Genomic DNA, 12,415 nt, shown 5'->3' on the forward strand with positions numbered 1-12,415 from the left:
AGGAGGAGAGGGAAATGGAGATATAGATGGGTTTAGGGAGGGAATTCCAAAGGAGACTAAAGGCATAGCTGCTAATGGTGGTGCGAAGGGAGGGAGTGAATTACAAAAATCCAGAGTCACAGGAATAAAGAGTTTTGTGGAGCAATAACTGTAGCACTGAAGAAGGTATATAAAAAGGAAAAGAGTGGCAAAAGTAAATGTTGGTCCCTTAGAGGACGAGACCGGGGAATTAGTAATGGGGAACATGGAGATGGCAGAAACTCTGAACAAATATTTTGTATCAGTCTTTACGGCAGAGGACACTAAAAATATCCCAACAAATTACACAATCACAATCATGAAGGTGGTGGTAATGAGTAAAGATAATGGGACTAAACACAGAAACATAGAAAATAGGAGCAGTAGTAGGCCATTCGGCCCTTCAAGCCTGTACCACCATTCAATATGATCATGGTTGATCCTCTATCTCAGCACCATATTCCCGCTTTTTCCCCATACTCCTTGATGCCTTTTGTGTCTAGAAATCTATCCATCGCCTTCTTAAATATATTCAGTGATTTGGCCTCCACAGCCTTCTGTGGTAGAGAATTCCACAGGTTCACCATCCTCTGAGTGAAAAAATGTCTCCTCATTTCGGTCCTACATTTTCTATCCCATATACTGAGACTGACCCCTTGTTCTGGACTTCCCAGCCAGGAGAAACATCCTCTCTGCATCCAGTCTATCCAACCCAGTCAGAATTTTATACGTTTCAATGAGATCCCCTCTCATTCTTCTAAACTAGTGAATACAGGCCTAGTCGACCCAATCTCTCCTCATACGATAGTCCTGCCATCCCAGGAATCAGTCTGGTGAACCTTCGCTGCATTCCCTCGATGGCAAGTATATCCTTTCTTAGGTAAGGAGACCAAAACTGCACACAATACTCCAGGTGCGGCCTCACCAAGGCCCTGTATAAATGTAGTAAGACATTCTTGCTCCTGTACTCAAATGCTGTTGCAATGAAGGCCAACATAACATTTGCCTTCCTAACAGCTTGCTGCACCTGCATGTTTGCTTTCAATGACTGGTGCACAAGGACACCCAGGTTTCTTTGTACATCGACATTTCCCAAGCTATCACCATTTAAATAATAATTTGTTTTTGTGTTTTTCCTACCAAAGTGAATAACTTCACATTTATCCACGTTATACAGCATCTGCCATGTGTTTGCCCACTCACTCAACCTATCTAAATCGCCTTGCAGCGTCTTTGCATCCTCCTCACAATTCACAATTCCACCTAGTTTAATGTCGTCAGCGAACTTGGAAATATTACATTTGGTTCCTTCATCCAAATAATTTATATATATTGTGAAAAATTGGGGCCCAAGCACTGATCCCTGTGGTACCCCACTGGTCACTGCCCGCCACCACGAAAAAGACCCGTTCATTACAATCTCTGTTTCCTGAGTTAACCAATTTTCAATCCATGCCAGTTCATTACCCCCAATCCTATGTGCTTTAATTTTGCACACTAAACTCTTATGTGGGACTTTATCAAAGGCCTTCTGAAAATCCAAATACACTACATCCACTGCTTCTCCCTTATCTATTCCATCAGTTACATCCTCAAAAAACTCCAGTAGGTTTGTCAAACATGATTTTCCTTTCATAAATCCATGTTGACTTTGTCTAAGCCCGTTGATATTATCGAAGTGTGCCGTTATCACATCCTTTATAATAGACTCTAGCTTTTTCCCACTACTGATGTTCAGCTAACCGGTCTGTAGTTCCGTTTTCTCTCTCCCTCCTTTTTTAAATAGTGGGGTTACATTTGCCACCCTCCAATCTGCAGGAACTGTTCCATAATCTATAGATCTATAGAAAGGCGGATAAATCTCCTGGACCTGATGGCTTGCATCCTAGAGTCTTAAGAGAAGTAGTGGCAGGGATAGTGGTTGTAATTTACGAAATTCCCTGGATTCTGGGGAGGTCCCAGCAGATTGGAAAACTGCAAATTCTAATGCCCCTATTTATAAAAGGAGGCAGACAAAAAGCTGGAAACTATAGATCTGTTAGCCTAATATCTGTGGTTGGGAAAATGTTGGAGTCCATTATTAAAGAAGCAGTAGCAGGACATTTGGAAAAGCATAATTCAGTCAGGCAGAGTCAGCATGGATTTATGAAGGGAAGTCATGTTTGACAAACTTGCTGGAATTCTTGGATGGATAAAGGGGAACCAGTGGATGTGGTGTATTTGGACTTCCAGAAGGCATTTGACAAGGTGCCACATAAAAGATTACTGCACAAGATAAAAGTTCATGGGTTTGGGAGTAATATATTAGCATGGATAGAGGATTCGCTAACTAACAGGAAACAGAGAGTTGGGATAAATGGTTCATTCTCAGGTTGGCAATCAGTAACTGCTGGGGTGTCGCAGGGATCAGTGCTGGGTCCCCAACCATTTATAATCTATATTAACGACTTGGATGAAGGGACCGAGTGTAACGTAGCCAAGTTTGCTGACGATACAAAGATGGGAGGAAAAGCAATGTGTGAGGAGAACACAAAAAATATGCAAAAGGACATCGACAGGCTGAGTGAGTGGGCAAATATTTGGCAGCTGGAGTATAATGTTGGAAAGTGTGAAGTTATGCACTTTGGCAGAAAAAAAATCGAAGAGCAAGTTATTATTTAAATGGAGAAAAATTGCAAAGTGCTGCAGTACAGCAGGACCTGGGGTCCTAGTGCATGAAACACAAAAGGATAGTATGCAGGTTCAGCAAGTGATCAGGAAGGCCAATGAATGGCCTTTATTGCAAAGGGGATGGAGTATAAAAGCAGGGAAGTCTTGCTACAGTTATACAGGGTATTGGTGAGGCCACACCTGGAATACTGCGTATAGTTTTTGTTTCCATATTTAAGAAAGGATATACTTGCTTTGGAGGCAGTTCAGAGAAGGTTCACTAGGTTGATTCCGGAGATGAGGGGGTTGACTTATGAGGAAAAGTTGAGTCGTTTGGGCCTCTACTCATTGGAATTCAGAAGAATGAGAGGTGATCTTATCGAAACGTGTAAGATTATGAGGGGGCTTGACAAGATGGATGCAGAGAGGATGTTTCCACTGATGGGGGAGACGAGAACTAGAGGGCATGATCTTAGAATAAGGGACCTCCCATTTAAAACTGAGATGAGGAGGAATTTCTTCTCTCAGATAGTTGTAAAACTATGGAATTCGCTGCTTCAGAGAGCTGTGGAAGCTGGGACATTGAATAAATTTAAGACAGAGATAGACAGTTTCCTAACCGATAAGGGAATAAGGGGTTATGGGGAGCGGGCAGGGAAGTGAACCTGAGTCCATGATCGGGTCAGCCATGATCGTTTTAAATGGTGGAGCAGACTAGAGGGGCTGTATGGCCTACTCCTGCTCCTATTTCTTATGTTCTTATGTTACTTTGAGGCCATGGAGGGATTGAAGCACAAGGATGAGAATTGTAAATTGCAGGTGTGAGAGCATCAGGAGCCAAGTCAAGTCAGTAATGACAGGGATGCTGGGTGAGTGGGACCTGGTGTTGGATTGGATGTGAGCAGCAGAGTTTTGGATGTATTAAAAGTTTATAGAAGGTGGAGAATGGCTAGCCAGAAAAGCATTGGAATAGTTGAATGTGGATGTGACAAAAACATGAGTAAAGATTTCAGTGATAGGTGTAGAAACATAGAAACATAGAAAATAGGTGCAGGAGTAGGCCATTCGGCCCTTCGAGCCTGCACCGCCATTCAATGAGTTCATGGCTGAACATGCGACTTCAGTACCCCATTCCTACTTTCTCGCCATTCCCCTTGATCCCCCTAGTAGTAAGGACTACATCTAACTCCTTTTTGAATATATTTAGTGAATTGGCCTCAACAACTTTCTGTGGTAGAGAATTCCACAGGTTCCCCACTCTCTGGGTGAAGAAATTTCTCCTCATCTCAGTCCTAAATGGCTTACCCCTTATCCTTAGACTGTGACCCCTGGTTCTGGACTTCCCCAACATTGGGAACATTCTTCCTGCATCTAACCTGTCTAAACCCATCAGAATTTTAAACATTTCTATGAGATCCCCTCTCATTCTTCTGAACTCCAGTGAATACAAGCCCAGTTGATCCAGTCTTTCTTGATAGGTCAGTCCCGCCATCCCAGGAATCAGTCTGGCGAACCTTCGCTGCACTCCCTCAATAGCAAGAATGTCCTTCCTCAAGTTAGGAGACCAAAATTGTACACAATACTCCAGGTGTGGACTCACCAAGGCCCTGTACAACTGTAGTAACCCCTCCCTGCCCTTGTACTCAAATCCCCTCGCTATGAAGGCCAACATGCCATTTGCTTTCTTAACCGCCTGCTGTACCTGCATGCCAACCTTCAATGACTGATGTACCATGACACCCAGGTCTCGTTGCACCTCCCCTTTTCCTAATCTGTCACCATTCAGATAATAGTCTGTCTCTCTGTTTTTACCACCAAAGTGGATAACCTCACATTTATCCACATTATACTTTATCTGCCATGCATTTTCCCATTCACCTAACCTATCCAAATCACTCTGCATCCTCCTCGCAGCTCACACTGCCACCCAACTTAGTGTCATCCGCAAATTTGGAGATACTACATTTAATCCCCTCGTCTAAATCATTAATGTACAATGTAAACAGCTGGGGCCCCAGTACAGAACCTTGCGGTACCCCACTAGTCACTGCCTGCCATTCTGAAAAGTACCTATTTACTCCTACTCTTTGCTTCCTGTCTTCCAACCAGCTCTCAATCCACGTCAGCATACTACCCCCAATCCCATGTGCTTTAACTTTGCACATTAATCTCTTGTGAGGGACCTTGTCGAAAGCCTTCTGAAAGTCCAAATACACCACATCAACTGGTTCTCCCTTGTCCACTCTACTGGAAACATCCTCAAAAAATTCCAGATTTGTCAAGCATGATTTCCCTTTCACAAATCCATGCTGCCTTGGACCTATCATGTCATCTCTTTCCAAATGCGCTGCTATGACATCTTTAATAATTGATTCCATCATTTTACCCACTACTGAGGTCAGGCTGACCGGTCTATAATTCCCTGTTTTCTCTCTCCCTCCCTCCTGTGTTGAGGAAGGGGCAGAAGCCGATGACTTTTGGGAGGTGAAAGTAGGTAGTCTTTGTGGTAGAGAAATTAGGAGGCTTATCTCCGGCTGGAGTATGACTCTAGCATTATGAATGAATTTAGAGGGAGGAGGAAAGATGGATCCGTAGCGGATGGCTTTGGTCTTCCAAGATTACATTTCAGACAAGCATTTGTACAATACACATGCAGGGAAAAGGTTGAGAAAAGTGGTGGAGATGTGCTGATAGTTTAGTGTCTTCAGTTGACCCTATGGGGGGAATTTTAACCCACCAGGACGGGCAGCAGAGGGGCAGGTTAAATTCTTAAAAATCTGAAAACCGACCTCAACTTGTTGGGAACGCGCCTACTAACGGGTGGGGGACAGGCGAGTAACCTGCTCTCAACAGCCTCATTAACATAATTTAAATATGTTAATGAGGCTATTGCCTCAGATTTTAGCAGCCATTTAGAATTAACGGCTGCAGGCCTGGAAAATGCAGCAGATGAAGGGAGGCCAGAATGGCCGGATAAGCTAAGTGCTTTTTAAGAGCACTGTTTGTGGGCCAAGAGGAGCAAGGATGCTTTCTCCTGGCCCTCCAAACTAACCTGCCGTGATTGACCTTCCTCCCAGTGATCAGACAACCTGCCCCAGAGCTATTTGCTGACCACACTGGACATCTACCATTCATATTAATCAGAGGATCGTGAATCTTTGGAATTTTCTATCCCAGTGAGCAGTGGAGGCTGGGTCATTGAATATATTTCAGGTGGAGATAGACAGATTTCCGAACGATAAGGGAGTCAAGGGATTCAGAGAGAGGGCAGGGAAGTGGAGTTGAGGTCATAATCAGATCAGCCATGATCTTATAGAACTGGAGACGAATTGTCTACTCAGAATGCTTAGAAATACTAATGTCTTGGTATCCTGCTGAGATGTTATAGCATTCTGCACTATGACAACCATTATCTGTGGTTTTCAAGTTAAAGCTGGTTTGTTTATGTATCTTTAAGATAATTTGTTACAGAAATACTTAGAATGGATGGAAATTTTAAGAGTTAATGTAAACATATTGCTACATTATAAAGGAGATAATGTAGCTAAGCGAGCAGTTTTCTGGTTTGGCCTCATAGTTCAAAAGGTAGAGGGTTAAGGCTTTGTATTGATTGTACGCAAGAGAATAGGGACAAGAGAGATGAAACGATTTCCACAGGAAGAAACCATGGATTAAGTGTAAACAGAGAATGACATGTGGCCAAAATCATAAGACATCTTTAAGGTGGGCTCTGTTTTGAGATTGGAAACAAAGAACTAGAAGTCTTAGTAGATATTGGCCCTGAAATTCCGTTTTGGCCTTCCCACAGGCATTTTAGAGAAAAAATATGCACCTACTTTAAGCTGCTGCCGACATTCGACTTTCTGATGCGCCGGCCTCGAGCTGGAGTCACATGGCACTGGGCAGCCAATCAGGTAAAGTATCATAGTAATAGGAGTTCCGCAGGGTCCGAAACTCCTATAATTATGATTGTGATAGAGCCCAAAACACCCAAAACACAAATAAAAATAAATAAATAATTACACGACATTAATTTAAATTAAAGTTATTAATGTCTTAAAAAATAAATTCCGATTTAAAAAATGTGAAGAGGGTCTTAATGATAAAATATGTTTTAATAACTTTATTTTTATATGTTTTTGTGTTTTTTTACTTGCCCCTGTAAAAGTAGGCTAAGCCAGAAACTTGAGAGATCGTAAATGCCAGTTTCCAGCGCATGCGCATTGCGCGCTGGAAACTGGCATTTCCGATGCCTTCCTGGGTCCGAAGGAACTCCGTACAGACCTGGGGAGGCCGGAATTTCAGGGCCATTAAATTTTTAGGGTAATCTCTATAGGTCAAAAGGTCTTGTCAATATTCTGGTTCAGGCCCACCCCTGAAAATAGGTTAAAAGTGACCTCCTGGAAGCTTGTACTCACAGATGGAAGAGAGAGAGCGAGAGCGAGAGAGAGAGAAGGAGGCACACAGACAGAAAAGAGAGCGAGCGAAGGAAGCCCTAGACCAAAGGAAGGACAGATTTGCTCACGTGTGTCAACTGTCTATCCGATCTGAATCAGTATCAACTATTGTTACGGTTGTCAGCATCGTCATCATCATAGGCAGTCCCTCGGAATCGAGGAAGACTTGCTTCCAATCTTAGAATGAGTCCTTAGGTAGCTGAACAGTCCAATACGAGAACCACAGTCCCTGTCACAGGTGGGACAGATAGTTGTTGAGGGTAAGGGTGGGTGCGACAGGTTTTCCGCACGCTCTGTCCGCTGCCTGCGCTTGATTTCTGCATGGCGATGAGACTTCAAGGTGCTCAGCGCCCTCCCAGATGCATTTCCTCCACTTAGGGTGGTCTTTGGCCAGGGACTTCCAGGTGTCAATGGGGATGTTGCACTTTTTCAGGGAGGCTTTGAGGGTGTCCTTATAACGTTTCCTCTGCCCACCTTTGGCTCGTTTGCCGTGAAGGAGTTCCGAGTAGAGCGCTTGCTTTGGGAGTCTCGTGTCTGGCATGCGAACGATGTGGCCTGCCCAGCGGAGCTGATCAATTGTGGTCAGTGCTTCAATGCTGGGGATGTTGGTCTGGTCGAGGACGCAAATGTCGGTGCGTCTGCCCTCCCAAGGGATTTGTACGATCTTGCGGAGGCGTCATTGGTGGTATTTTTCCAGCGACTTGAGGTGTCTACTGCACATGGTCCATGTGTCTGAGCCATACAGGAGGGCGGGTATTACTACAGCCCTGTAGACCATGAGCTTGGTGGCAGTTTTGAGGGCCTGGACTTCAACACTTCAAACGGATACGGTTGTATGTTTTTGCTGTATAATTAATGTGTTATATTCCGTCTTAAACTCTGATTAAACACAATATACCCACCATATGGTTTGCACTCGAACCTGATTATTTAAAGTGACCATAGATAACGGTAAAGATGCTATTTTTAAACAGATTACAGTGCCGAAATTGCCCTTCTCCTTAAGGCCTGTTACCACCGCAAATCGGCGGCCATGCTGCGGAGTGGAGTGGCCGCCGACTTTTCGTAGAATGGCTGCTGATAGCCCAATTGCCCTAACGAGGTTTCCCGACGGTGCCCCAATCCACCCCCTACCACTCCGCTGCTACTGATCCGCATTAAGTGCGAAATCACTGTGCGCACTACCGATCTACCGCCCCCCCCCACGGCAAAATTCCCCATTGAAAATCTTTGGCCCGCCCGGCGGTGCCAAAGCCTGGTTTTTCCCGGTGGTCCAGTGAGGTTGAGGCATTCTACAATGGCGGTGTGGCTTCCCTTAAAGGGGAGAATGCACTGCCGCTGCCGCCATGTTTTTCTTCGTTGGCCGACTGCTACGTCGGCCCGACAATTATGCCCCCGAATTCAGCCGGCCCATCAACAGGCAGCCTGGTGCCCCCTCTTGGGTGCCAGGCTGCTGGCCCCGCTGAAACGCTCCCTGGTGGCCCTAAAATCGCGAAGGATCTGCCTTTTAAGGGGAGAGCCGAGGTGACGCGGCGCCGTGATGACTTCATTGCGGCGGTCACAACGCACCGCCCCCAACTTCCGCCCCTCAAGTGCTGCCACCACCGTGTATCCGCCCCTCTAGTGTCATCACTGCCCCCATCAAGAGCGACTTCCGGATCCAATTAAAAAAAACAACAAAGATCGAAATTTCGCTCAAGAGGCGACCTCAACCACAGCTGCAGTAAAAATCATTGCAACGGGGTGCATGTGCCCCGTTTTGGGCCGGGGGTGGGGGGGGGGGGAAGTGCAATTTTGGCCCCTATACATCATTGGTTGTAAAACGCTTTGGGCATCCTGAGTTTGTGAAAGGTGCTATATAAATGCAAGTTCTTTCTAGTTCGGAAAACAATATTCTGGTTGTGACTTTAACATTGGAAAGTTATTTAAATAAACAAAACAGCGGGTGCTGAAAGTTTGCATAAAATAAACTACACATAGTATATCCATCATAATTCACATGTAACATTTGTATTTGGCATAATTTCAGTGAACCATCAGTTCTTGACACAATATAAGAATGCAAATTGTTCCGTAAAAAAATGACAATACTTAGAAAAAAAATTATTTACTTCAACTACCTGTAAGAAAGCAAAGGGACGTTGAACTCTTCATTCGGTTGAATTGTACCAAGGATCTTCAACTCAGATTCCACATCTTCAAATACATTGAAAGGTACTGAAAAGTGATTCTTTATCTGTAATTTACAAGGTTAATCTAAATGAAGGTTTAATTCCATGATGGAAAACATTATAAATTTATTATAGAAATTCCAACTATATTTAGAAGAAAACTTTTGCATCATAAATTTTCCCTTTATTTCAGTAGTGGATATATCACTGAACAGTGCAATACTGCTTGAAGTACTGACTTTTTATAAAACTCCATACTTGAGCATATTCGTATGAAATTACTTCAATTATATTAGCCTCACCTGTGCTGATGTAGTATTATGTTCATAAGATAACCAATAGTATAATAACTGAGGATCAGCACTTATGTGGGTGGACTCTGGTCTGTGAGGGAATAACTTATTCAAAAGGTCTCAGATCCAGGATAGGGAATGCCCTCTGGATTTATTTGGAATATACTCAAAATATCATAAGTAAAAATAATTAATTCCTTGGTCCATTAAATCTATGCAGAATATGTGCTGGGGAAATTGAAACTACTGGGGATCTCTCAGGTGATCAGAGCACATCAGTTCTTTAAAAGGAGTTGCTTCAAAGTGGATGAGTATTATAGTCTGTGCTGACTGTCTTCCTGACCTATACATGCATAACAATCTGTTCCTACCCTCTTCAATTTTAAAAGACAATTCCTTATCTGGAGATTAGGCTGAGCCATTTGCTGGTTGCATCCCATTTTTACTTACTGTTTTTCTCCATTTTTGGATCATACTATTCTGGAAAACACATAGCTGCATGAAGCAGGACAAGTAAAAGAACAAATCATGTATTAAGAAGGGTTAATATTTAAATGACCACTTCGGACAGAAGTGCAGTGGTTAATGTGAACAGCATACCTGAACAGGGGAACGGATCGTTATTCTTTTGCTTCCTTGTATTGCATCAATCTGACATACAATGGATCGCTCAACAGTGGATTCCTCGTGTGTAATACTGTATAGACGACGGCCTAACTTAATTAGTGGAATTTTGTCTGCAGGAGTGTGGCCCCGAGGAGCTGCGTGTAATGAAATTTAACAAAGAAAAAATGGTTCACTGAACTGGAATGATATTAGGTATTAGAGTGATACACATAACGCATTTCCTGTTTGAATACATTCAATTTTGTATTAGCCCCCAGTTAACAAATTAGCATCGATTGCAAAAGTCTTTCAGCAGCAACCTGTTGAGATTATAAAGTTAAAAACAATTCATACATAATTATTATACTTTATTCAGTAGTCTGCAAAATGTACATTTGTTGTCTTTTGTGCAAGTTTTTTTTTTAAACATAGTATTTGTTTCACAAACATGGCCATTTTATATATTTTTCTTGTAAGTCTCAAGACAGATTACCTACCTCAGTAATATTCTCCATATTTTTCTAAGTGTGCTAAACTACATACATCAGCTGCCAAGTGGTATGGGACAGGGAGAGAGGAGAATACGCAAGGATATTATCCTTTTAAGATATGTGTATATTATTACACACATTACAGAACCCTCACAATTTTAATGCTGTATATTCTACATTCTACCCGATGTAAACGTGAGGTCATCCAAAACTCGGCAGCCCATGTCCTAACTCACACCAAGTCCCACTCACCCATCACCCCTGTGCTCGCTGACCTAAACTGGCTCCAGATTAAGCAAGACCTTAATTTCAAAATTCTCATCCTTGTTTACAAATCCCTCCATGAGGCCTCGCCCCTCCCCATCTCTGTAGTCTCCTTCAGCCTCACAACACACCGAGATGTCTGCATTCCTCAAATTCTGCCCTCTTGAGCATCCCTGATTATAACTGCTCAACCATTGGTGGCTGTGCCTTCAGCTGCCTAGGCCCCAAGCTCTGGAACTCCCTCCCTAAACATCTCCGCCACTCTTCCTCTCTTTCCTCCTTTAAGACGTTCCTTAAAACCTATCTTTTGATCATCTGCCATAATTTCTTCTTATGTGGCTTGGTGTCAAATGTATTTGTTTTGTCTTATAACACTGCTGTGAAATGCTTTGTGACATTTTACTACGTTAAAGGCACTATATAAATACTAGTTGTTGTTGTTGTATATAAACCAGCGCTCACCGTTATTAAAGAATAAATCGGACAGCAACTTCTGGCGACCGCACATGCACAGTTAAAGGCAGAAATCAAGAAGTTGCTGTCCGAGTTTCCCTCCTCCTCCACAAGCTTCACTATACCAGTATCTTGCCAAGAGATTGGCATTTAAATATATGGAAGGGCACGAAGTTGGGGTACTTAATTGATAGATACACACAAAACATGCCAGAAAAAGTTAGGGCTTGTCCATTCAAGCGCAAGTCTTAATTATTGACAAACAACCTCCCTGGCACTGAAAATGAACTTTTACACGTGTGGAGTCTAATTCCTTCAGATTTTAATTATTGAAGATTTTAAAAATTAAAAATATTAAATATTAAACTTTTGTTTTACTTTTTCAGAGGGTCGCGGATCGAAGGCCAGAGGGGGATCGTAGGCCGGGGGGGGGGGGGGGGGATGGGAGGAGGTGATCGGAGGCCTCATGGGGTGGAAGTCAGAGAACTCGAGGTGGAGGTCACAGGGAGAATGGAAGGGTTGGGGTGGGGGGGGGGGGGGGGTCTGATCGCAGGGGGCGGGTGAGGCAGGGGCACTGGATCCAGTAGGTAAGTGGAAAGGCACAGACATCCTGGATCCAGCGCTCCTTGCCTCCCTTACCCTGGCTTGTTCTCCGAGGCCTGGGAAACCCAACCAGCCAGAGTTAAATTTGAAATTTTGGATCACCATGAAGCATACCAGCCTCCTTGTAATATTTAAACAGGTGACTCGCTGCTGGGAGCAGGATGGCTGCCTGCCCTTATCCTGTCTTCATTAAAACTGAAAGTGGGCAGATTGGAGTCAGGATTCAGTTTTTGTAACTCTAACCTCACACCCAATCTCAACCCACCCATTTTTTGATGGTTAAAATTCCCCCCATAATGTGTCTCAGTAAGAATTCATCATTCTGATTGGTTAAGGAGATACACAGTTGCTTGCCTTGTTCACACAGGTCCCAGATCCCCCATACAGGACACCGTTCTGTTTTGGATTTC

At 43.5% G+C, this 12,415-nt stretch overlaps 1 protein-coding gene across 2 annotated transcripts in view; it reads right to left on the minus strand.

Annotated features, from left to right (window-relative positions):
• The window catches only part of vps13a (vacuolar protein sorting 13 homolog A), a 645,125-nt gene that overhangs the window by 229,972 nt on the left and 402,738 nt on the right, over nucleotides 1–12,415 (minus strand). For both annotated transcript variants that reach the window (XM_070882697.1, XM_070882688.1), the window contains exons 45-46: nucleotides 10,189–10,349; nucleotides 9,245–9,360 (exon numbers count right to left, since the gene is read on the minus strand). In XM_070882697.1, coding sequence (XP_070738798.1) covers nucleotides 9,245–9,360; nucleotides 10,189–10,349 — 277 coding nt within the window. The remainder of the gene's footprint in view (nucleotides 1–9,244; nucleotides 9,361–10,188; nucleotides 10,350–12,415) is intronic.

This window comes from Pristiophorus japonicus, chromosome 1, assembly GCF_044704955.1.
Source record: "Pristiophorus japonicus isolate sPriJap1 chromosome 1, sPriJap1.hap1, whole genome shotgun sequence".
NCBI lineage: Eukaryota > Metazoa > Chordata > Chondrichthyes > Pristiophoridae > Pristiophorus > Pristiophorus japonicus.